Raw genomic sequence first — 26,831 nt, forward strand, 5'->3', positions numbered from 1 at the left:
CTCACCTAAATGTGACTAAATACATGTAAACTGTAACAATGAATTTAATTCCTCTCTTTCTACAGCTTACTTGTTTTTAAGGACTTTGATTAATGCTGTTAATAACTATCACGATGAACGGTCCGAACAGAAGGGAACGAATGCTGCATGGATCCAGAGGAAAGGAGACCTGGCCCAGCTTCTGCCCTGGGGCCTCAAGGCCCACCTTGGGGAGCTGATGAGATTCCTGCCATTTCCCCTACTTCAGTTACACTGGGCATTATGGCTTGACTGGTACTGAGAAGACATCAGTGTAATGCTGACAATTTGGTAACTCTGAGTGAACTAAAGTGAATATAATTCATAGGGCTGGACAAATACGGTCAATACTGACTTGAGCAATACCAAATACTCACAGCTAATGAAAAACACGTGCCTTGAAAATCAACATTACCATTGGTAGGACAGAGAAGACACTAAAAATCTTTGCACCAGCCCTGAGAGGGGAGGGACTCCCTGCACACTGCCATGCTGTCACTCTCCCTTGCCACCAAGGCCAAGCTGCTCAGAAGGGCTGTGTGGTGGAGATGGGGTTACATGTCACAGGCTGCCTTCAAAATGCCTCTGGATATCTTGTACAGAGTTAGTTGTTCCAGGTGATGACAGCTTCACAGAGCTTTTGTTTGACCAAATGAATGCACTTACTGTGGAAAGGCAGCTGGAGGTAACCAGATAAACATTTACCTAGAGGGCTACATTTTTGAAGTTTTAATTATCATCAGATTGCACGACAGTACACTGAGCCTATTATTTCACTGAGGTTAAGCCTACTAGCTCATCAGTTATATGAAAGGCAAGAACTCACTCAGCAAGAAAATATAATCTTAGCTACAGCCATGTGCAGTGAACCTGCTTTCTTGGTCCTCCATTTCATAGCATCTCTGGAGTTTACAGGCTGCTAGTAGGCACCAGATGCTGCTGCTTTGAATGGGACTACCTGCATCCTGTCTGTTCTCTAGAGGAATTCTGTGTGCAAAATTCAAGGGCACTCTGTTCCAGAGACAGTAAATAGAGGGACAATTGCTACTCTCATCCTCTTCTCCCTGCTTTCATCATAGGATGCATCATAGGATGCATCTCTTGACAGTACAAGCTTGTCTCCCTCAGGCTGCGCTGCACTACAAAGCTTTTGCATACTTGCACAGATCATTCAAAAAACACTAGCACTGAGTATGCAAGTGATTTTCTTTTTTTTTTTTCTGGAGAAGAAATGAGTATGCAGCTGCATCTAATGCATTTACCATCAGCTAGCCAGACTTACTCTCTCTGCACACACTTCCCCTTCAACGTTTTAGTCAACATCAGAATAAATATAGTTGTTTTCTCACTAATCTTGTTGTGTTCTTATCAGAATAATTGTTAGCAGCCCGCATTATCCTTTTTATTTAAAATAAAAAGACTTCAGCCTCCTTAAGTTGGCAAGAAATCGCAGAAGCTGAGGAATCAAAATTGGCACAACAACATAGCAAAAATGTGGGAAAAAAAGGTAATTCCTTTAGACTTCATCATACATATCCAAAAGAAATCTGTTGTTAAGAGTTCAGAGATTTACTTCCTTGCTTTACAGAGCAAATAGATAAGTTAATGGCTCCTTGCAGCAAGAAAAGCTTCAAGAAACTTCATACAGTCTGTTGTTAAAAAAAAATGGGTAACTGGGAATCAGAAGAAAAGTAAAAAAGTGATAAAAATGGCTGTATGCTGAAGATGACAGTTACATATTGTTAGGGCATAATTTTTTTTCCCCTATCATGCTGTAGCACTTGCAATATACCATTTTTCCTGAGTCAAGCACTGAGGCAAAAACTAAGCACAACATCAATATGACAGAAATACTGAATATTTTATTGAAAAGGTATGCTGAAAATATATGAGTATTCTTACAGAGTCTTCACATGTCATTAGGATATGGGGTTTTGCCAGTTGAGCAGCAGGGAGTCTCTAACTTGATGCTTAAAAAAAAAAAGGGGGGGGGGGAATGGAAGAACCATAACTAGAGTAGAAAGATGATGTGTGATGTGCAGATCCAGGTCTCGTGTCAGAGTAGGTCACCTAGGAACAGCTCACGATGGACAGGTGCTGGCCTTGGTCGCCCGTACAAACTGCAGCAGTCCCCATGCACCTGTTCACTGCATAAAATGGAAAATCTCTATCAAGAGTGACTATCCCCAAAACATTGTCCTTGGACTCACAACAGTCACCAGCCATGCACAGAGACTTCCATGCAGCATGATGACATGAAGGAGGCAGGCTCCCATCTTCAAGGCTCTTAGGCAGATCATCAGGGATACTGAGTTTGTCTTTCAAGCACCAGTGCACAAAGTCATTTGGCAAAGAAGCCTCAGCAACCTTCACCTGAAATCTCTGTGGTTTAGTATCTTGAGACTTTTTTGGAAGACTCCTCTTAAAGAATTATAGAGCATGCCAAGTTGAAAGGGAACCACAAGAATCACCAAGTCCAAATCCTGGCTCTACACAGGATCAATCAAAATTTAAACCCTATGTCTGAGAACACTGTCCAAATATGCTTTGAACTCCAGCAGGCTTGGGGCTTTGATCACTGCCTTAGAGAGACTGCTCCTGTGTCCTATCAACCTCCACTGGCAAGCTATGCCGGGCCTGATGTACCCCAGGGTACGGTTGGCTCTTCAGGCTGCCAGGGCATGCTGCTGACTCCAATTTACAGAACCACAGAATCATAAAATGTAGCAGTTGGAAGGGACCTCTGGAGATCATCTAATCCAACATCCCACTTCAATTTGCCTTCAGTCAGAACCACAGCTCCCTTTCTGTGAGGCTGCTCTCTGACCTCTCATCCCTCAGACCCCATAAACACAAGGTTACCCCATCTCAAGTGTAGAATCCAACACATTTGATAAATGAGATGTAGTTGGTGATTACCCAACCCTCTAATTCATCAAGATCACCCTGCAAGGCCTCTCTACCCTTGGGGGAGTGAAAAGTTCCTCCCACTTTACTGTCCTCTGCAAACAGTATGCTTCTAAGTCTTGTATTCAAGTCATTGATGAAAAAACTCCTGATAACTGAGCCCTGTGGAATCCCATTAAAGGCTGATCACCAGCCTCATGGAACGGCATTTACTCCTGACACACCACGCCATGCTTTTATTTAGCTGTATGCTGGATATTTTGTCTAAGAGGAGACTGTGAGAAGTCGTACCAAAAGCTTTGCAGAGATACAATCTGGCTAAATCTGCTGGCCTCTGTTGGCCAGCGAGGTGAATAACCTCTAAGTTTGTTAAATTGTGAACCCATGTCAGCTATGACCAATGCCTGCACTGCCTTTGAAATGCTTTTCAGTAGCTCAGAAAATAGTCTCCTCCATAATTTTACCAGGCACTGAAGTGCGACTGACAGGCCTATAAATAATTACCAGCCTCTCGTTATTGCAATTTTCAAGACGGGTAACATTTGGCAGCTTCCAGTCGATGGAGGTCTCTCCAAGATTCCCTAGGCTCCTTTCTTTCATCTCCAGCAGCAGCACCGACACTCCAGAAAGAAAGCCCTTCTCGGGATCATCCTTCACGACACACCGGCGCTCCGCTGCAGCAGGACAGTCGCTGTCTGGGCGCCATTTGGAGCCGGCAGCCCTGCCGAGGAGCGGCTCCACCTGCTGCCCCCGAGCGCGGCCCTTTCCCCGCGCGGCGGCTCGGCAGCCTCAGCACTGGGGCGGTGTTCGGGCGATGAACCTGCGCGGAACGTGGCGGCCGCCCATGGGAGGCGTGCGGGAGAACGGCGCTCGCCCCTGAGTCAGCAGCGGCGCGGCGGTGGGCGGCACGTCGCCGCCGGCCGGTACTCGCCGAGCTTCCCCGGCCCTCCTGCTCTAAAGCCCAGCTCCTCTGCTGCTCGCCCGCGGGAGAGACGGAGGCTCACCCGGCAGCTGTCCGCCGCCGCCAGGTAGGCTGGCTGCCGTGGCCTCGGGTGTCGGCGCGGTGGGAAAGGGGCGGCAAACGGAGCCGTGTTACAGCCCGAACCTGTATTTGTGTGGAGTGGTGAGCGTGGCGCTGATGTTCAGGACGTGTCGCGCTTTGCCACAGCGCCTTAATGAGCAGCGGGGCTTAAATTGAAGAAAATACTGCCGCTGCGATTTGCATTGTGATTGCTTGATGGTCTCGTTCCCTTCAGCACCTTCAGGAGCATATGGCAAGAGCAGATCACCTCTGAACGAGTCGTATAGTTGAGAGAACAAAATTAAGCACGAGCTGGTTTTCACTGTAGTCCTCCCTAAGCTGTTTGTGCTGTAGGAGCTCTCTCGTGCGCCTCACACTTAGTATATGACAAGATACTGATGTTGATAGTGGCTGTTAAACTCTTCAGGGTAGGTTCACAGAATCGTAGAATGGCCAGGGATGGAAGGACCTCAAGGATCATGAATTTCCAACCCCCCTGCCACATGCAAGGCCACCAACCTCCACCTTTAGTACTAGACACATTTATTACTAGACTAGACTGCTAGGTTGTGTGTGTGTTCTGTGCCGGTGTTTTATAGGACTCTGATACTCAACCTCACAACTGTAACATGTTTGCTTTGCTTAACATTCCTGGTGTACTGCAGGGTTTATTATTGAAACTGTTATTTCATCGTTAGGCATTGTCTTCAGCCAGATCTACATCTTAAAAACCCAGGGTGGTGCAAAGTTAATAGATGATGCTGTCCATACTTATTTTGGTAACTGATGCCCTGAGAATCGAGCTGCTCGGCGTATTGCACATCAGTGCCTGAGTGGTGCACATGTATACAGACCACTGCTTTTCCCTTAAACACAAGGCAAAGGCAACGTAACCTGGATTTTGCATGGTTGAGGCTAATTGCAGTCATGTTCATAGCCTGTGGAGGAGGCTGTGCTCTAGCATGCTTGCCTGCTTCCAGCTTTTTCTGCAGAGAGTATTGTGCTGGAGGAGTGGCATTTCATTTACATTTCAATTTCCTTGATAAAAAAAAACACCTGTAAGCATGAATCTGTTGCGTAGTCATTAGTTCCCTACCAGTGAGCTATGATTCTATCAATTCTAATGATGACATTGAGTGAGGAAGTTTTGGTGATGTAAGCTATAGCTTACTTCAGTCTTGCCTTGTTAGTTTTTGTTGCTGTCTTAGCAGGAATAGATAACTACTAAATGCAGTGGTGTGGAGATGGGAGAGTTTCAAGTCTTCTCACTGACAGGCTTTTGAACCTGCTGGTGTAATGTCATTAGGAACAGTTCAAAACTATCCCAGCATCTGTTACACGTGGAGACCTTCAGACCCTTTCCATTTGAATAACTGTTGTGAGCTTCTTCACATATTTGTATCACAAATGTAGCTTATAGATCTTTTCTTAAAGCAAGCAAAAAAAAACCACCAACACAGTGATGCTTTTTTGCTTCTTAGTAATGCCACTGAATGCATATATTTAGTAGGAATTTGGCATTTAGAGGTTGGTCTGTGATCAAGTGCTGTACATCCAAACAATTTCCAATTTCAAGGCTGTAGAACAAGTACAGAACCACAGTAATGGATATTATACCCTTGGGGAGAAATCCTTCTTACTGTCAAGCAGTTAGCTTTCCATTTCTGTTACAAACAGTCTTTTTGAACAAATTTATAATATAATTTAGCTGCAGGTACTGTTTTTCCATTTAAATGTCTGATTTTTTTCCTAGTCAACATCAGGGTCTGACTGTATTGAATATTTTTCAAGATGATATGAGGTTGCAGTTAACAGATCTGAATTGAGTAAATCATGCTGGAGATATGAATGGAGGTATCCTGGTGTCAGTTTTCAACTAGTTGGCCTTGTTGAAGAGTGGTTTAGTGACTGTTTAGTCCTAATACATTTTCCTGGAAGAATATCTGTTCTCTATGCGCTTTACTAATTCTTCTGCATGTTACAAGGAGTTTCACTGGTTAATATAGATAGACCAAAAAAAAAGTGCTCAGTCATTTAAGTGGGGCTGTGAAGGTGTTTATGTTGGTGGGGTGTTTGCATGCATCAGGGTCAATTCACTTTTAAACTGAAGTCTGACAATTCTTTTTTCCATTATCTTCACATATGCCTATTTTCCATGCAGTCTTCTTTTTTTCTACAGACTGCACTGATGGTATGACAGGAGTGCTATCTTTAATTATGGGTATAGGATGATGTACTTTGGGAGAGGGAGGGAGGCCTGTAGAAATTCAGATTGCAGTTCTACATTTTCTGACATGGCTGTTTCTACAGAAGTGGTTTCTGATCATCTCAGTGGCTCAGAAGTCCTGTTTTTTTTGTTTGTTTTTATGCTTTTTTTAAGTTGAAGGCTAATAGTGGATATAAAATTTAGCATGGTCACGTGGATGAAAAGACTTTTTTCTAACTTTTTTTTACCAAGGAGAGGTAGTACTTCTTCCTTTGCTCTTCTATCGACAAACAAGCTTTCAAACCTGGAAATGGATGGACATCATTCATCTGCATTAAGTCCTTTCTTAAAAGCAGTAAAACAGGAAGGCACAAATTGAGAGTGTTCCTATACATCACCTCCAAGATTTTGGCTTTTCTGTCTGTGTCTTGTTGTACCCAAGCCACCATACATGACTGTTTTTTCTCCGCACTGTAAATGATGTTATCTCAGGCAATGGCTGGATGTTAAATACTCTAATCTTGGAAGTGGTTAATTAGCTTTGTTGACAGTAGCACTTGCATTGCTTGAGCCAGTCTGTCAATCTGTGAACAGCCACTGAAAGCTATCACAAGTTAGATGGATTTAGGTAACTTGGAAGTCTGTTTTTATAACACTTATTATTTCATTACAAAAAGATTACCTAAAATCCTAGTTCATCCATTTATCTTCAAATGTTAACTTACTGTTCCTTCTGATAGGTACTGTATTGCTAGTTGATGAAGACAATGTCAGTCACCTTACACAGTGGTGATAGAAGCCATAAAACAGAAAGTTTACTTTTCATTTCAAGTGAAAAGGATTCCAGAGAGCTTTTGTGTTTGTTACAGTTGGCAAGTTTAGTGCAGTGGAAAGGTGATACAAGAGTGAAATGGCAAAAGGGACAAACGGAGAAAGAATGCTCACCTGCCTTCAAAGATCCAGGCTCACGGGGAAAAATTCCACAAGGGAGGGATCTCCAACCAGAGATCCTTCCCCAGTGGCAGTCAGCCCTTAAATGAGGTCTAAGAGAGGTGCAGCCAGGCTCCCGGGGCTGACCAGGTCCTTTCCAAGGTGATCAATGGTGGTTTAGGCCATGACTCAACAGTTCCCATTCAGTGTTAAAACTTTTTTTTTTTTTCCCCTACTCACTGTGTAGCTTTTGTTGCTTTGGATGAAGCTGTAAACTAATGTTATTTCAAGACAACTCATATTTTGTTGGGCAGCCAGCCTTTAATATTTGAGGATACCAGGTATCTGCAGTTTGCTTTGATCAGCAGTATCAGATCTGATATTCTCTGTGTTGTGCATTTCTAAGGTCAGTGTCCAGGGTTTCTATGCAGTATATTTACAAACTTGGATCCTCTAGTTCTGCAAATGCAAAGCTTTGATGTTTAGGTAGAAGCAGTGTTACAAGGAGAGTTTGTTTTTAAGTGTTAGATATTAAATAGCACTATTACTGCTATTTTAGATGTCTATTGAATAGTAATACTACTATTTAATAGAACCATCTGCAAGGGGTCACATATCAGGAGTGATATCTGAATCCTAGATAATGAATTAAATGGGGCCATGACTTTGTCCCATGAAATTCTCCTTTAAAAAAAAAAAAGGAAAAATAAAGATAATGTTTCAGGTATTTAATGTTAGACTGTGGGTCTTGTAGATTCAGTCTGTCAGATTTTCTCTGCAGCATGCAGAGAAAGAAACCTATTTTCTGCTAAATAATTACTGTAGTCCAGGTAATGGCACTTAGAGAAAAAAATACGAAAATACTGAGGACTGCAGTACCATGGTGGTTTGAACTAATGAATAGCCCATTTTTATTTACTTTTGAGGGCTTCTACTCTCAGCATGGGAAAAAAAAAATACTTCTAGATTCAAGTTGATGTAGAAGCAAATTTTTTATGTTGTAGTTTTGGTAGATGACTAGTATGGTCACTTTTGACCATGAAGAGGTGCAAAATCATTCTTGTTCTGTGCTTTTATTGGTTATTCTGTCTTAAACTGCCTGAGTATCTTTCTTCTTCTTATATGTAGGTTACTGCATAAGTACTGCCTCCTATATATTTCCATGAAAATATATGGAAAGTGCTACAAAGAGCACAGTAACACTACTTGATAGAGCAAATTCTCAGCTATAAAGCACTATTTTTCAGCGTAGTTATCACCATTAGATATGTGTTTTCTCCAGTGATGATCTAGAGCCTGTGTGCCACTTGTTAAAACCTGCCATCCAGAGTGTGGTTTATATTTCACATTGATGTCACCACTGCTGAAATGCTGCACCTACCACCTCGCTGTGCTCACATCCACTGCTTGATCTCCATCAACGTTCAGCAAGCATCAAGGTATGTCAATGGGTGCCATTTCATTCCACATAAAGAAATTCAGTGACACACTTTTGCTTCAGGTGCACTTCCAGATCAAACACCATTCTGCCAGACTGCCCCCCTGCTGCCATCTGTTGCAAAGCAACAAAGTGTAATGGAATGTTGACAGGAAGATTCAACCTCTACTGCCATACTGCCAACATCTGCTTCTGATGCTGTGGGCCAACATAATAAAATAGGAGGTGTTAGTTTCCAAGCAGCCCTCTTAATGATACTTAGACCAGGAATTGGGCTGAGACCGTACACCACCATTGCACAGACCTTCAGACACCTGCTGGACAATGACAGCTTTAAGCTCTCTGAGCTTGAAAAAGATACCACCTGTTTGCTAAATCTGTTTCCATTCAAAATTAAGAAGTAATGTTATGTACAGCACTGGGATAGTTGTTTTGAGGTCTGTTTTCTAGCTGTAAAAATAAAGAGTGGAAGAAGATAGCTAGAAAAATTCTGAAATGTCTTTCATGGGAGTCTCTGGAACAGGTTAGATAGCAATCCAAGAGGATTGAAGGGTGTCTTGTCTTCTCTTGGGACAAGGGACGAGATGCCATCTTAGAATTCCTTCAAGTTTTCACTTTGCAGGACTCATTTCATTTCACTGCAGATGACAAAGAGAATTGATAGTGATGCAAAGAATGGCACTGCAGTTTCTCAGAAGAGCAGCTACCATGCACTGGTTAGTTTTCTTTCTTTCCTTTTCTTCCATGCAAATAATTTTTGACACCTTATAGACTTGCAAAGTATCTCATCTTTAGGGATTCTACTGTTTTCTGTCTTCACAGCAAATGTAATAAAGGCTTAAATATTTTTGGACAAAATTATTCTTTCCAGAAAGCACTGCTGTTTTGTTGTTACTTGTCCAGTTAGTATCACCTAACAGTTGAACTGTGAATGTCAATGGAACCAGTGGATCATGCAGTCTGTCCAGTATAACATGACAGGAGTTGTTTTTTTATTTTATCGCCATTAACTTGCTGCTAGGGTCCTAAGCTTGACCAAGGGAATTGATGTGGAGTTGGGCCATAATACTGCTCTAGAAGGAAGACCTGTGGGAGCCACTTTGAATAAAACAGAGATGTTTACAATCACATCCTGCATCCTGTTGCTGCAAAAAAGAACTTTCCATCAGTAGTCATGGTTCAGTGTTTCCAAGTATAGATACCTGGCTGTAGTAGAAATGCTAAATCATGGCCTGAAACAGTGCATGCAGTGCACCTGAGTGAGTGGAAAGGGTGGAGCCAGGATCTACTCCTTCCCAGGCCTCATTTAAGGGTTGGCAGTGGAAGCAAGTGTATCCCTTGCTAGAGATCTCTGCCTATCTGAGGCCTTCTGAAGGTAAGCAGCTTTTTTTCCTTCATTTCTGCATCTACATGGGCTTATTCTCATTTGCTGTGGCCGAAGACTTTGCCATCTTGCTATTATTGTAGTACTTTCCATCCCATTATAGTATTACACTAGCATTAGAAAATAATGTGAGAGGAGGGTGATGTTGCACAGATCTTGAGGATTGATAACTGTAGTCACATCTGCTAAAGAGCTTGAAAATCATTAATTTTATTTAGGTGCCTAGCCTCTGGCTGTTCTGTTGATGTGTATTAATGCAGTTTCTGTTAATACTGGAGTTCCTAGTGAGTTCCTGGGTTTTTGCTCTGTGATATTCAGTACAGGTGCTAATGTCACATGAGCTTTCTTTTCTCCCTTCTACAGTATTAATACAACATTAACACTCTTAATCAATTAGCTTAGATATGAATGCAGGCACAACAACTGATGAAGTGACTAATTTAAGACATTTCAGTTAAGTGAAGGTCAAACTAATTGGAAATACGTTCATTTACTCTGCCTCCCTGCTTAATAAGAGATGTTGTCAGTTCAAAACTAAGGGTTTCTGCTTTAACCACAGCTTGAGATTTCAGATTCTGTTTCAGCGTTTCTTCTGGCATGTTACCCAACTATGCTAATGACCAGAAGGGCACGGAGGCAAGAAGCTCCTGTTTGCATTTCCCACGGACATTAGTGTTTCTATGCCCAGCATTCAGGGCCCTCGCTCTCTTACAGGCATCAGCTGGCTAGGATTCATCACTGATTACCTCAGGGATACTGCCTGTTTCTGTCTCTGGTTTGCATAGCTTGTAGAACAGCAGTGTACTGCCTTTCACTGTTTGCTGTTCTGCAGCTCTAAGACTTTATCTCTACAACTACCTAAATGGAGAAGGCTTCTTCTCCTGTATAACCAGTGACAGGATGAGAGGGAATGGCCTCAAGTTGTGCGAGGGGATGTTCTGGTTGGATATTAGGAGAAACTTCTTCAAAAGAGTGGTCAAGCACTGGAATGGGCAACCCTGGAAGGTGGTGGAGTCGCCATCCCAGAGGTGTTTAAGAAACACTTACATGTTGCACAAAGGGACATGGTTTAGTGGGATATATTTGTGGTAGGTGGACTAGATGATCTTGGAGGTCTTTTCCAGCCTGGGTGATTGTATGACTCTGTATGAGGGCTGCTCTGAAAGCGATGCCTCCTCTTTTATTATTTTGGCCCCCCCAACATCAGAGGCGGAGTTGGCAGTACAGCTGTAGAGTTGAGCCTTCCCACCACCATTCCATTACATTTTGCTGCCACGTGACAGATGTCAGCAAAGGGGCAGTCTGACAAAATGATGTCTGATGTGGAAGTGTTAGGAAGCAAAGTTGTGCCATTGAATTCCTCCATTAGAAAAAAGTGGCATGCACTGACATTCATCAATGCTTGCTGAGTGTTCATGGAGTCTGGCTGACATATAGGGCCCTACATCCCATTGAGAAGGGAGTTGCCTATGACAATCACCCTTCTTTCTTTCTTGATGGAAGCAGTCTTGAGGTGTGGAGTTGACCACCTCACCTTAGACAATCTCATGAGTGGACCTTTCACCGTATCCTCACACACCTCTCCCTCAAGTTCTAGAGCCTCAAACCTACTATGTACAGGCACCTAGGGTTGAGATTTGCCTGCAACGCTAAGCTAGGACCTTTTTCCATTCTTCCTCTTCTCTTAAATCCCTTCCTTCCACATGACAATAGCAAGGCAGGGGGTTTACCACTGTTTCGTAGATATCATTCTGATGTCTTTCTTGCAAGTTTGGCTCCATCAATCTATCTCTTGCTCCTACTCTGATGCTCCTTAATCTCCTCCTTGAGCTCTGCCACCGTACTGAGCAGATCATCCACCTGCTCACACCTCATGCAGGTGGAATCCCTGCCAACCTTCAGCAGTAGTATCATGCTCAGGTACTTCCTGTAGTCAGAAATGAGAACCACCACGTTTTTTGGCTGCATTCTTTTTGGCCAGAGCTTTCTGCCTAGTGGAGTTCTTGGCTGGATTTGTTCTCTGGAGGGTAGCTAACAAGTGAGCCGGTCTTCCAAGTGCAGAGTACTCTGTTCTCCTGCTCGCCCTCCTTGCCTGCCCCATGCCCTTGCCATGCCCTTCTGCCATGCCTTGCTCTGTTTGCCTGTTCTGTATGCTGCACTCTTGGTTCACCATGCTTTCTGGTACCTGGTTTTATACATGCGGGGGGTTGGCTGCTATCACCTGCGCCTCAGTGCTGCCACGTTTTAGGGACTGTCCCACTATCTAGTGGCTCTTATCACAGTGCTTTGCCATGGTTTTACCCTTCTGTCAAGAGTCCCTTGGATACAAGCCTCTGCTATGAAGCTGATCCACACAAGGTCTTCGCTGAAAGTGGAGATTTTCTGCCTTCTTATTGGGATAATATCTGACCTTGTGTTGTTCTGTTTCCAAGTCTGGTGCATTTTTTTTTTTCTGTTGGCTAGAGGACTGACAGTCTGTTATATGCATCTGATCCTTTAGGCTGCTATTTGGAATGAGTGAGGGTTACTATGAATGCCTGATACTTCAGAGGTTTTGAGTTTCAGGAAGAAGCTCTTCTGCAAATCCTAAGTCTTTGATTGAAAATAGTGAAGACTGGAGGAAAGCAAATGTCACTATCTTCAAGGAGGGCAACTCAGGTCACTAGAGGCCAATCAGCCTCACTCTAATCCCTGGGGAGGTGGTGGAACAGCTAATCCTGGGAACCATTTCCAGGCACTTGAAGGAGAAGAAAATCATCGGGAGTAGTCAACGTGAGTTCAGCAAGGGGAAGTCATATCATGTCTAACCAGCTTCTATGATTAGGTGACTGGCCTTGTTCAAAAGGGGAACTGCTAAGTTCTGGTGAAGAACAACCGCGTGAACCAGTTCATATGAGGAGCTTGTTGGCTGGAAAGCAGCTCCGTAGAAAAGGACTTGGGGTCCTTTGGTCCTTGGTGGATACCAAGTTGAATGTTGGGCAGCGGCATCCATTTACTGCCAAGAACGTTAATGGTAGCCTGGGCTGCACACAGATATATCCATGGGGATTTCAGCAAAGGACTATGAAGGTGATGAAAGCAATGGGATCATCTCCTCTTAGGAAAAAAAAAAAGCTGGGACTGCAGGGACTGTTCAGTCTAGGGAAGAGAAGTCTTAGGCTTTAAAAGTGACCTTAAATTCCCGAGGTAGGGTGCAGTGAAGATATGGCTGGGCTTTTTTCAGTGGTGCTCAATGCCAGGACTAGAAACAGCACAAACTGGAACATAGAAGGCTGTGTTTGAAAATCAGGAAGCACTTCTTTACTATGTGAGTCTCAAAGCAAAGACTGATGGGAGAGGATGTGGAATCTCCCTTCTTAGAGGGAGTGAGTTAGCACTGCACTGTGTCCTGGTTTCAGCTCAGACAGTGCCAGTCATGCACTGATGTTTGGTTGTTGCTGAGTGATGGATGTGCACTCAGGGCTGGGCTGCTTGGTGAGAAGAACTGCTAATATGATGGCATGGGGCAGGGGGGCTGCACATAGGCCAGGGACCTAGTGCTTAGCCATTTCAGTATTATTTCATCTAGGGCATACAGAACAGTTTGGCTTTAAGAATAAGAACTTCGGGGCTCCTCGTCTCTTATGAAAGCCATTAACTTTACAGCTGGTGGAAGGACAGGAGCAATTGGGGAATAAGAAATGTCAGAAATGGCCCTGTTGCTGAAGAGTTTCTCATGGAGCAGTATCTGGAGGAATCCTGGTCCTTTCTAATGTGAAGTCTTCCTAAATCAGTCCAACTCATACCTTGGCACAGGAGCCCAGATATTAAGTCAGTATAGAATCAAAATAGTGCCTGAAGATTTGTAGAGAGACTGTGTGTTGGAGTGGTTTTGTTGTTTTGTTGGTTTTTTTGACAGTTTGTTGTTGTTGTTGGGTTGTTTTTTTTTTTTTTTTTGTGCATAGAATTAAACTCTAATTGTGTGACTTAAAGATAAATTGAGAGACCAACTTTCTCTTCAGTGTTCTGACTGCTTTGCAGCTGCCCTTAAGAAAGAGTCTTCTGCTGTTATTGGTTAAAACAAAGGTTACAAATGTCAAGTTATATTTTAAAGGAAGTATCAGTTTTTGGGGAAATTAATGCTAGTCTTCTCTGGTTTTGCGGAGACCTTGCTGTAAGTCTTATCTTTTTGTACTTGGGATTTGTTTTTGTTTTACTCTTTTCTTTCTTTTTTTTTTTTTTTTTAAGGCTGTTCAATAACTGTAGCTAATGTGCAGGGTCCGTGATCATTTTTTTTCCTGCTTTAGTATTTGTTTCCCTCATTTGGGAAAACTTCGCACTCTTTGTCAGGATGCTACCTTTGAAATTCTGGATAAGTATCTACTTGCACTACCTTGATAGCTGGGAGGGAATAGCTTGAATGCTGCCTTGGGAGCTGACTTGACACCATGTAGATTCTCAGCATGGATGATACTGTCTGTGGTTCTTCAGTTAAGAGTCCCTGCCAGTTTCCATTTAAATCCTCACAGAAAAAAGCAGGATCTGACTATCCAGATGATCAGCCAGAATATTTGTGATTTTGGAGGTACAGGAGCCCAACCATGCAAGTCTGGAATGTTTCAGTATCTACAGAGAATGTGACTTCCAGGTCAGTATTTTTGTTCTGTTTCTTCAGCTTGCTTCATCTACTGTATAATCAGTCAAGAAGTCGGGAAATAATAATGAAGTCTGCATTTAACCTGTCTGTTTGCTTTTACAGTGATGTTCTAATTAATGCTCACATCTGACCCATTTCTTCCTGTCCTGTTTGTTGCAGTGCTTTACGGCCGTAGCAGAGCATTAAATGATCTTAGAGGAAGCAAGCATTAAGTGATTTCCGCACAGCTGGTCAGAAAAGCAGTTGTCTGCCTTCTCAGTGCAGCATGGCATTTGGTCTTGGTGCTTTTTGCCTGCTACTATGGGCAATAACAGGTAGGAGCTTCCTTCTTTTGTTTCTGAGTCACGCAGGGCGAGTGAAGCAACTGCTTCTGGAGTGTATGTGGATGAATAAATAAAATGTGAATATGGCAAGAGTTAAGAAACCTTGTAGCTCCTCAGTGAGTTCTCACAAGTACAGCTTTGTATCTAGCTGCTCATTGCCCTGAGGGAATGCAGTTTTGGGGGGTGGTTTGTTGCCTGTTTCAAGAGGACTGGTTCTAATTGGGTGCGTGAGGGAAGAGGGGATTAGAGGGAGAGTGCCAAGAGTTTCCTTTCTCTTTCTCTTTCAGGACAACAGTTTAGCAATAATGTATTGCTTGTGGTCTAAGCTTTTTTTTTTTTTTAATTCTGGGGCATTATGGGACAGTTGATTTATGAGAAGCATTTGTTCATATTTTCCACCTACCCATCTCCTCTTCAGGCATGTATTTCTTTTAAAAGACCACAGGAAAGTCCTTTAAGTTTCTACTTGAGCCTCAGAAATACATCCATAACTTCCATAATCAGACAGATGAAGAATGGGTGGCTTGATATCCAGGTAGAAACCAGTAATGGGTAGTTTCCCTCAGGGATCTGCACTGGGACTTGAATGTTTATCAGCAACAAGTACAGCGGGACTGACTGCAATCTCAGCATGTCTGTGAACAGCACTAAGCTGAGTGGTGTGTTCAGCACCCTGGAGGGAAGGAATGCCATCCACAGGGATCTGGACAGGGTTGAGAGGTGAGCCTGTGTAAACAGAATGCATTTCAACAAGGCCAAGGTAAGGTCCTATACCTTGGTCAGGGCAGTTCCAAACATGAATACAGGCTATGCAATGAGTGGATTGACAGCAGACCTGCAGAGGAGGGCTTGAGGGTACTGTGATGTGAAACTGAATATGAGCTGGCATTGCGCACTTTCTGCCTAGAAAGCAAATTGTATCCTGGGCTGCATCAAAAGAAGTGTAGCTAGCAGGAAGAAATTCTCTCCTTTTACTCTACTTTCATAAGACTCCATGGGCAATACTGTCTTCAGCTTTGAAGCTCCTTGTGCTAGGTGAATGTGTACCTTATGCATTGAGTCCAGAGGAGGCCACAAGGATCATCAAACAGCTGGAGTGCCTCTTCCATGAGGAAAGGCTGAGAGAGTTGGAGTTGTTGAGCCCAGAGAATTGAAGGCTTCAGGGAGACCTCCCCTTTTGGTACCTAAAGGGGGCCTACAACAAAGCTGGATCGGGACCCTGTATCATTTGGAATTTGGAAAAAGGTGGTTGAGGGGGATGAACATTAACTACAGCTGTACTGGTAGCTGTCTTGCAGTAATCATTAAGCAAGCTTTTTAGGAGAACATACAGCTGAATGTAGGGGTTTTTGTTTATTTTTGGCGGGGTTTTTTTGGTCAGTTTTCTTTTTTACTAAACAGTAAGTGTACACTTTTGTAAATAGATAATTACCTCTGTGATACTGCTATGGACCCTGTAGCAGATACTCAGTGTCTTGAGGTAGAGGAGAGAGGGCAGAGGGAAGTGAAGAAACAACCAAAAACCAACCAAATAAAAAATACACTCTTCAGTAAAAGGTAATAATGTGCAGTAAATGCTGAATATTGGTGTAAAGAAAGTCATAGTTATGTTTTCATTAACATGAGTTGCTAGCAGACTGAATATCCTCCATGTGCATATATAGAAAGTCTAGTTTTCCTTTTATGTCAATTTTGCTGCCTCCTCCTTATTTATCTGAGAACAAGACTGCTCAACTCAAACTGCTGTCTGTAGTCAAGCCTTTCCTTGTATCTCAGGTATGAGCACGCACAGTTTAGGGGCTAATATACAAGGGTGCTCTGAAAATAATGACTCCTATTTTATTATGTTGACCTGCAATGCCAGAGATGTATGTTGGTGGTACGGCAGTAAAGGTTGAACCTTCCTGCCAGTATTCTGTTACATTTTGTTCTCATTGAAAGATGGCAGCAGAGAGGCAGTCTGACAGAAATGGCATATGATGTGGAAGAGCACATGAAGCAAAGCGTGTTACTGAATTCCTCCATGGGGGGGGGAAAAAAGGCACCTCTTGACATTCCTCAATGCTTGCTGAACGTTTATGGAGCCCAAACAGTGGATGTGAGCACAGTGAAGCAGCAGGTGGAGTATTTCAGCTGTGGTGACAGTGATGTGAAAGGCGAGCTGTGTTCCAGACAGCCATGCACAGCTGTCACACCACAAAATGATTAGCTCTTCCCTTCGAATTGGTAGAGGAATCTGTACAGAGCTGAATATCACCTTCAATGCATTGAATACAAGATGGCAGAAAGAACACTGTATGCAAGTTTGTCAGGACCTACTGAAACAATAGGGGGCTGAAGGTGACAGTGTCCTGGATTGTATCATTGCTGGTGACAACATGTGTTGTCAGCACTGAGCCAGAGTCAAAGTGGCAGTCCATGAAGGGGTGGTGTGAATTCCCCATTGAAGTAAGAAGTTCAAGATGTAGCCCTCAGTGGGTGAAGTGATGTGCACTGTCTTTTGGTAAAGGAAAGTAGCAATCCTTCTGGATTTCCTAGAACTCTGACAAACCATTAACTCTGACTACTCCGTTGTGACTCTGATAAAGCTGAAGGCCTGAAAAAACCTTTCTCTTGTGATACAATAATGCCAGGTCCCATAGCAGTTTGAAGATAATGCAGCATATTGCCAATCTTGTCCTTCCACACCCACTGTAGAGTCCAGATTTGATGTCTTCCAATATCCTGTTGAGGATGTTGTTGCTCAGAGAACCAATCTTTCATCAGCCTCAACAGAACATTTTCCTAGCAACGACACTGTCATAGTGGCTATAAAACAGTGGATCAGCTCTACTGGTGCAGATTTTTATGAACGTGACATGCAGGCTCTTTTTCATCCCTGGCAGAAATGCACAGCTAATGGTGAGAACCATGTTGGGAAAATATTGTTTTGTAGCTGAGAGCTTGCTCTATCAAATAATGTTACTGTGGTCTTTGTATCAGTTGTAGCTTACAAGAAAATAAATAGGTTACTCCAAAAGTAATGTTTCCTATGTATTTGAGTATTATCCTTCCATTTAACATATTTCCATCTTGATTTCCTGGCATTGTCCATCCATTTAAGGTCAGCTCCGAACTGAAAGTTATCTGCTCTTTTTCCATGATCTGTTTGATGAAATATGTCAGTAGATGCTACCCATTATTACATCAAAAGAATGTTCTTTTTTTGTGTATAGCTTTAAGTAAGATGAATTGTCCCAGGTTCAGGAAGCTGCTAGATGGGCATTCTGCAGTTTTTCTCTGTACTTGATGTTGTGCCTCTAAAGGCTATTTATTTTAGGAAAGGGAAAAAGAAATGCTGATGGAGGGAGACATGCAGGAAGGAAGGAGGAAGCTTAGGACCTCAATCACTTCGACTTTTTTTTTTTTTTTTTAAATCGGGCATCCTTTTCCACAGGTAATGAGGAAGCAGATTTAATATAAGAAAGGTTTGACATTGCATCTTTGAGAGGACAGAAAAACAGGCTTATTAGTGAATATCTTCAGAAGAATACTGAATAATATGCTTTAGTTTTTCAAAAGGAATTAATGTGGGCTACTGAGTACAAGAGACTCCTTTCAGTATTTCCAATGAGAGGTCACAGAAATGATGAAGGGTCTGAAGCATTTTGCCTGTACGAAAAGCTGAGAGAGTTGAGACTGTTCAGCCTGATGAAAAGATTGTTTGAGGGAGGAGGGATCTCTGTGTATCTGATGCAGCTGGGTGCCTAGAGAGGCTGGGGAGTCCTTCCCAAAAGACATGGGGCTGGGCACCTTATTCTGGGTGTCCCTGTTTGAAGTCTCTTCCAAACTGAACCATTTTGTGATACTCTCTCCTCTTACTAGCTGGCATTTGTCTGTGATGAGCTTTGGCTACTGGGTGGTTTTGATGCAAAACAAAACTAGACCAGTAGGCAGGTGACCTAATGGATAAAGACACTTATCAGTGACCTTGACTAATCTTTATGGTTTGTAGGAGACCTAAGATGGCTGTGGCAACAGGGATTAGTGCCTTATATTAGTGTTCCATATCTCTGTTGTGGTTTAACCTTCCAGGCAGGTCAGCACCACAGCCACTTATCCACCCTCCTCAAGTGGGATGGAGAAAAAAATCAGGGAGGTAAAAGAGTGAAACAGATTACTAGATAAAGCAGAATCTGCGTGGGCAAGCAATGCCAGGCATTTATTCATATACAGATACATTCAGCCACTTGTAGGAAGGCAGATCTCATCATGTGGAGCAGTTTCTTGAGAAGACAGACACTGGTACACTAAATCTTGCCTTGCTTCCTCTTTTTCTTTTCTTTTTTTTTTTTTTTTTTTCCCCCAGTGTATAACATCATTTGATATGGAATATCATTTGGGGTCATCTGTCCTGGCATTTACCCCTCCTGGCTCCTTGTGCACCCCCAGGCTCTCTGCTGGCAGGGCAATAGAAAAGTAGAAAAGTCTAGCTCTGTGCAAGCACTACTGAGCAGCAATTAAAAACATTGCTGAGTTATCATCACTGTTTTCACTACAAATCCAAAACACATCATAAGAGCCTGTATGGAGAGTATTAACTCTATCCCAGCCAAGACCATGAACCTCTCTCACTCAGCACTTCATGCTGTATGAATGCATGACTGCCTAGATCTATGGATGTAGCTCATAATTTCTACAGGCATTCCTTATTTCAGTTTCATTCCACTGGATTATGTCCATTCACTGAAGAAATTAGCTTACACTGGAATAGATTTAAATCATTCTGAGCATTAATAAAATTTATATATATATATATATATTTCCTATCTATGAATAAAGACTAAATTTAAACTTCCCTGTTAACTGGACTGATCTATGCACAGGTATCTCTCATAGAGAGAAGATGCTGCATCCCACAGGAATGACAGTTTATTTTGCAGCTGGGAATTCAGTCTAGTTCCCCTCTTAAACAGGTATATGCTAACCTTGTATTTAAGACAGACCTTGCATAGCAGCGTTACTGAAATGCATTTATGCATCTTTAAGAGTGCACAAATTCTCATGGCAGAGTATGAGATTTCACATATTATTTGTTTATACTGTGGTGCTTTATTCTTGGATTAGCAACTGCAACAAAAGCACAAGGATAAATCAGTAGGTATCTGCCAATATAGGTTTTGTGTACTCTAGTCTTTTGTTTTCCTCCATGTAGTCCACTTATTATTACATCACATCCCTTTATTTAGAAATACATTCTCCTAGACTGTGTTCAAGGCCATCATTTTTAAACATGCTTGGCTACTGTTAGTCATGGGCTTTGTGAGGAGGAAGGTGAATAAACATTTCTTCCCACATATGCACCAGTGAGCCAAAGGCTGAGTGTCAAAGGACATTTTCTTTTACATCAAAGACACTCACATGTTAGCCAAAAGCCACTGCACATAAATAAATGCCTCTAAATAAGAGGGAAGAGTAGCACAACACGGTTTAGTTTGGAAGGGACCTCTAAAGTCATCTGGTACAGCACCCTCTGCTCAAGCAGGGAAACCCAGGATAGAGTGTCCAGGCAGCTTTTGGAAATCTCCAAGGAGAAGTTCTTCACAGCCTCTCTGCGGATGCTGTGCCAGTGCTTTCTTATCCACGTAGCTCAAAAATGCTTCCTGGTATTCAGAAGGCCCTTCCTGTATTCTTGGTACTAGGCACCACTGAAAAAAGCATGGTTCTATCCTCTTTGTGCTCTCCCTTCAGGTATTTATAGACATTGATAACATCCCTCTTAAGACTCCTCTATGCTGAACACTCCCAAGTCTCTCAGCCTTTCCACATAGGTGAGATGCTTCAGTTCCTTCATCACCTTTGTGGCCCTTCTTTGGCCTCTCTAGTAGCTCCATGTCCACTCTTTTGGGGAGCTTAGAACTGGACATAGTGCTCCAGGTGTAGCCTCTCCAATATTGACTTAGAGAGGAAGAGTTACCTGCCATGAATACTTTGCCCAATGCAGTCGAGGTTATCATTCGCTTTGGCAGCAAGAGTGTGTTGCTACCTCACGTTCAACTTGGTGTCTGCAAGGACTCCCAGGTCCTTTTCTGCAGAGCTGCTTTCTATATGGAGCATTCCCCATATGAGCTGATGTCTGATGTTGTTCCTTCCCTTATGAAGAACATGACATTTCTCTTCACTGAACTTGATGATGTTCAGCCTGTTTCTCTAGCCTGTGACCCTATGACATATCAGACACTCCTGCCAGTTTTGTGCCACTCTAAACTTGCCATGAGCACACTTCTCCATCATCCAGGTCATTAAATGAAGGTAGAAGATTTGTATTCATCCCTGGACTATGTTGTTCGTTACTGGCCTCCAACTAATTTGTACACCGGTGACTGCTACTCTCTGGGCTATTCAGGCAGTTTTCAGTCCCCCTCACTACCTGCTCATCTAGCTTATACTTCATTAGCTATGCTATGAGGGGGACAGTGTCCAAGGCCTTATTGAAGTCTAGGAAGGCAATATACACTGCTCTCACTTCAACCATTTGGCTTTTAGTTTGATTATAGAAGCTCATTAGATTGGTAAGGTATGATTTCCCCTTGGTGAATCCATGCTGACTGTTCCTTATGACTTTACTGTCCTTTATGTGCTTGGTTTCCAGGATTATCTCCATCACCTTCCCAGATGTTGAGGTGAGGCTGACTGTCCTGTAGTTCCATAGATCCTCCTTGCCATTGCTGAAGATAGAAGAGGCATTTACTTTCTTTCAGTCTTTCTACACTTCTTCTCATTGCAATCAAGCAAAGACTGTAGATAGTGGCCTAAGAATGATATTTGCCAGCTCCCTCAGTTCTCATGGGTACACCTCATCAAGGTCTACAGACTTGCATATGTTCAGATTACTTAAGTGTTCCTTGACCTGATCATCTGCCAACAAGGGTGCATATTCCTTGCCTTTCCCCTAGACTCTGAGACTCTGACCTCACAGGACTTTTAGCTGTCCTGTGTTTTCCCTGCTTTGTTCAGTGAAGGTCCCAAATTTTCCCTAGTCTTCCTTTTGATATTGATGTACTTGAAGAAGCTCTTGATTTTCCTGTCCAGATTAAATTTCTCTTTTAACCTTAGCTCTCCTAACTTGATTTCTGCATGCTCCAACAGTGTCTCTGTATTCGTTCTAGGTAACCTATCCTTTCTTTCACCCTCAGTATGCTTCCTTTTTGTGTTTGAGTCACGAGCTTGTTGTTCATCCATGAAGGCATTCAGTCGTTTTTGCCTGGCTTCTTGCTCACTGAGATAGACTGCTCTTGAGTTTTGAGGAGGTGATCCTGGAATATTAACCAGCCTTCTTGGGCCCCTCATCCCTGCAGGATCTTATTCCACAATACTCTTCCAAGAAGATCTTTGAAGAGGCCAAAGTCTGCTGTCCTGAAAGTGTTGTGAGCTTGCTATTAAGCTTTCTTTCTCCCTGCTCTGAGGATCCTACATTCCACCATCTCATGGTTACTGCACATAACACCACCTCTGGCCTTTGCATTCCCAACAAGTTCCTTGGTGTGAGCGTGAGGTCCAGCAAAGCACCTCTTCTTATTGGCATTTCTCACTTTGGAGGAGATAGTTGTCATCAGTGCACTCCAGGAACGTCCTCGATTACTTCTGTCTGAGTGCGTTGCCCTTCCAACAAATACTGAGGTTGTTGAAGTCCTCTGTAAATCCTATGAGCATAAGGTTGCTCTCTGTAGAGTCTGAAGAGGCTGAGCCCCAGCTCACTACACCCCCCTTCAGTTAGTTATTGAGAGCAATAAGGTCTCCCCTGAGCCTCCTCCAGACTAGACAATCTCAGCTCATAAGGCTTGTGCTCCAGGCCCCTCACCAGCTTCATTGCCCTTGTCTGCACATGCTCCTCAATGGCTGCTCCCCCCTCCTTGTTTTCTCAGCCTGTCCTTCTTTAAGAGCCTGCAATGCTCTTTTGCAACATTCTACTTTTAACAGCTGTCCCACCATGTCTCTGTCTTCCCAAAAATATTTTAGCCCTGCTACTACAACAGATCTCTTCACTCATCTTGCTTAATCCCCATACTGTACGGGTTAATGTACAAGCCCTTCAGAGAAGAACTCCAGCATTTTAATCTAAAGCTCCTCTGGGTGCCCTGTCTGAAGTTGAGCAGTCAACTTAAAGGAATGATTTGTGATGGCAAGTCAGAGTCTTTGCAAGGGTCTCGTATTCTTGGAGATGAAAAGGACTCTGGAAGAAGAGGATGTTTTTTATTTTTCCTCACCCCAAATAGCTTGCTCTGCAAAACCATCATAAAGTCTCACCCTTTCTATTCCTCTGTTATGTTATCAGAGCAGAGCAGAGGAGAGGAGAAAGAAGTCAGTGGCTGGATGGTGAGGTGTCCAGTCAGCTTGTCCAGTATGTGTGTGTGTATATGTGTGTATTTTGCAGTAGCCTATCTTGCACACTATGCATTCATTCCAGATAAATGTGGTACTACACAGATAGTTCAGTAGTTGTATTTCCAGTCTATATTGGTAGCGTGTTGTGCAGGAACATACTGCAGTCCAGCTCAGAGATGAGTTAACTATGGTATGGTTGTTGGATACCGTTTCATTGGGATGCCCCATCCCTAGAGGTGTTCAAGGCCAGATTGGATGGGGCCCTGGGCAACCTGGTCTAGTATTAAATGTGGAGGTTGGTGGCCCTGCATGTGGCAGGGGGGTTGGAGATTCATGATCCTTGGGGTCCCTTCCAACCCTGGCCATTCTGTGATTCTGTTCACGTGTCCAAGGAGTAATTGCATCTCCTCAGGGCTCTGGGTCATGCTCAGACCTAACTCCTACTGCTGACCTGTCTCTGCTCCCTGATTTCACTTTTCTTCCCCATCAGTTCTACAGATTTGAGCTGGAATCCATTAGTTAAACAGTCTTTTTCCTATGCTATCACTAATAACGCATTTTCTGCCAGCAGAACTCACTTAATAATCATGTTATGACGTGCAAGGCAGGCAGGTCAAACACTGTCCTCCATTACTGTGTTAGTTCCACAGTAGTGGCATCGTGTTTTCATGGCTGAGTTAACAAGCCTGATTGAAAACAACGCTAAAAAGAATTGCTGGTTTTACTCAGCAATTTTTTGAAGCACGATCAGATTCTTCAAGTTGAATTTTGGAGAGATTTTGAACAGCAGTTATAACATATGGAATAAAAAGATGTAGAAAAAGATATACATTATGTTGATTCATGCTCAGTTTAAACACTTCACACTCATGGTCTCTGATGCTCTATGAAAATCTAGTGTCATTCCTTCCTTTGCAGTGGAAGTGTAAGTATTCTCTCCATGGGAGCAAGCTCTTGGGATTCCTCATAAAATGGTTAAAGCTGCAAATTTGGGGAATTCCCCTCCCTATCTCTGGAGGTTTTATAGTTAGTCCAGCAATGATGTTGATGTGGGTGACCTTTCATGAAGTTCAAGTGAGATATCTGGTGTCTCAAACATGAATCCTAGCTGCTTTCTTTCTCAGTTGGAGCAATGACTTGTAACTGCCTTGTTGTTTTTTTTGTTTTTTTTTTTTAATAGCAACGTTTTCTGTGAAACGTTTGTTTTTTTTTCCTCTTCCCTGCTCTGTTCTTGCTTATAGAAGCACACCTAACTTTGATCTCTTAGTGATGGCATTTGTATCAAATGAATAAGGGAGACTTTGTAAAATACATTAAGATCCTACATTGAGAAATCGCACTCAGTACAAGTGCTGCAAATGAGTTTATTAAAGTTGGGTACTATCTGCCTTTATCTTGTCTCCTGTCATAAGCCCCTTTGGGTTATAGAAAACAATATTATGTTTTTATTGTAGTGTTGTTCTTCATGCTGGTGTTGTTGTTCCAGGTTCCCATTGTGAGCAGTGCAGAGAAGGAGCCACGTATTCAAGTGCAGTAATATCTCCCAACTTAGAAACCACTAAAATTTTGCGAGTCCCTCATGCTACATCAGTGTCTGAATGCATCACGGCGTGCTGTGACCTCTCTGGTTGTGACTTGTCGTGGATGTTTGAACGGCGCTGTTACATTGTGAACTGCCAGCGCAAAGAGAACTGTGAACCTAAAACAATTGAGACGGTAAAGTCCTATCTAACATTTGTGCTGAGACCTTCTCAGAGGCCAGCCTCACTGCTGGGATTTGGGCAGGTGATCCCAAGCATGGTGCATTCTGTGGGACGTCAGAATGAGCCATCTGAGGAAGTGTCTTTTCTTGGCAAAGAACTCAGCCTTGAGGAGATACCTGAATACATAGATGATTATAAAGATTTGGAGCAGGACCCCTTTCAAGTGAGCCTCAAACATGAACAGAAGGAGAGCACGGATTATGCTGACTGGGGCCTGATGGTAGCAGGTGAAAATGGCTTCAACACTTCAGTCAGCGACAATGGAGATAACCAGGAAGAGGAAGCTGGAAAGGTCAAAAGCCTTCTAAGTAAAAACACATCTGAATTGAGCTCTGTCAGTGAACACTCCACAGAGAGGTTGTCTTCTCTCCCAGAGATTACACCGTTCCCTGGGAAGACATATGAAAGCAGAGCAGCTGTTGAGATGCTTATGCAGCCTGCCAATGCTTTGCAAGAAAAGGTATGTGTTCCTCTTGAGAAGCAGGCAAGTGATGCCACTCAACAGTTGTTTTGTTCAACGTATCAAACAAGCTTCTTGTTTTGTAACATAACTCTGAAACTCGAGTGAGTTACAGTTCATTACGGTGTAGAAAAGACTGAAGTGGAGAGGGTTGTCTTAATAGGCAGATGAATCACTGAAGCACACTTCTCTTTCAGATGATGAAGAGCAGGACTGTTTCAAAGACCTTGTTGGGTTTCTTTGGAAGTATTCTGATGACAAGGCTTGAACCTGGTATAAGAGGACTGGTTTGGTGTTCTGCCCTTCTGTCACTTGATGTTTCAATTACAAGTCATAAGCTTAGCAATGGTAGTGGTCCTGCCAGCATCCAAAGGCCAAGACTAGTAAACATAAGTTCCTCCATCGATAAAATCTTGTTCTATAGGATTCATGTTAGTAAATGCCTAAAGTAGTGTTTTAGATGTAATAGAGCTGAATAAATAGCTTTTATAATGCTTTTAGAGCATGAAAGAGGGGCAAGGTTTATAAGAAGGGACAGTGTTGGTTGTTTTGTTGGTTTGTTGGTATTTTTTTGGACCACAGTAGAATAAACTGGGTAAATTTCTGTTCTCAGAATCCTTTTCTAGTGTCTGGTAATAAGAAAAGCCAAAGTTAAAATCTGTTAAGTACTTTAAACCTAATGTAGCTATCTAAGAAAGATGCACCTATTCCCTACATATATTAGCAGATTTGATCAGTTCTAAATGGTGTCTGGCTCCATGAGAACAGAATGGGATCAGTGGAAAAGTTGGAACAGGCTGTAAAGTCAGCATCTGCTGCATTTGTCATGCCTCAGAGGAAATCAAGCAGTGTTGTCTGGATTTCCCTTAATTCCAACAGGTTTTGTAACCAACAGCTGCCTTTCTCTTGGTGTAAAAATGCCAATTTTTTTTGCTATTGCTGTAGGGAAGAAAAAGATAAGTGAAGAAGGCAACTGAGGTTCTTGGAGGGAATGATTGAAATGGCAGAAGTGTGTGTGTGTTGAAAACTGCAAGTTTATTGAGACTTGAGATACAGTCTAGCTGAGATACCATCATAGCCTAGAAGTAGGTGTAGATGATCTCCAGAGGTCCCTTCCAGAGGCTGCACAGATAGGCATCCAGGCAGGTCTTGAATATCTCCAGAGAAGGAGAATTCACAACCCACCTCGACAGCCTGTTCCAGTGCTCCCTCCCTCCTTCCTGTTCCCTCACTGTGAAGAATTTCCTTTGCATATTGGTGCAGAACATCCTATGCTCCAGTTTATGGCCATTTCCCCTTCTCCTGTCCCCACAGACCACTGAAAAGAGGTTGGCCGTGTCCCTTTAATTCCCACACTTAAGATATTTATAAACATTAATCA

General features: G+C 42.8%; 1 protein-coding gene across 3 annotated transcripts in view; it reads left to right on the forward strand.

The window, feature by feature from the left end:
• The first annotated feature begins 14,699 nt into the window (after positions 1-14,699).
• Positions 14,700-26,831, forward strand: part of KIAA0319 (KIAA0319 ortholog) — a 45,895-nt gene continuing 33,763 nt past the window's right edge. For all 3 annotated transcript variants that reach the window (XM_010708288.4, XM_019613698.3, XM_085220102.1), the window contains exons 1-2: positions 14,700-14,854; positions 24,714-25,450. In XM_010708288.4, coding sequence (XP_010706590.2) covers positions 14,806-14,854; positions 24,714-25,450 — 786 coding nt within the window. In that variant the 5' untranslated portion in view covers positions 14,700-14,805. The remainder of the gene's footprint in view (positions 14,855-24,713; positions 25,451-26,831) is intronic.

Source organism: Meleagris gallopavo, chromosome 3, assembly GCF_905368555.1.
Source record: "Meleagris gallopavo chromosome 3, MGAL_WU_HG_1.1, whole genome shotgun sequence".
Lineage (NCBI taxonomy): Eukaryota > Metazoa > Chordata > Aves > Galliformes > Phasianidae > Meleagris > Meleagris gallopavo.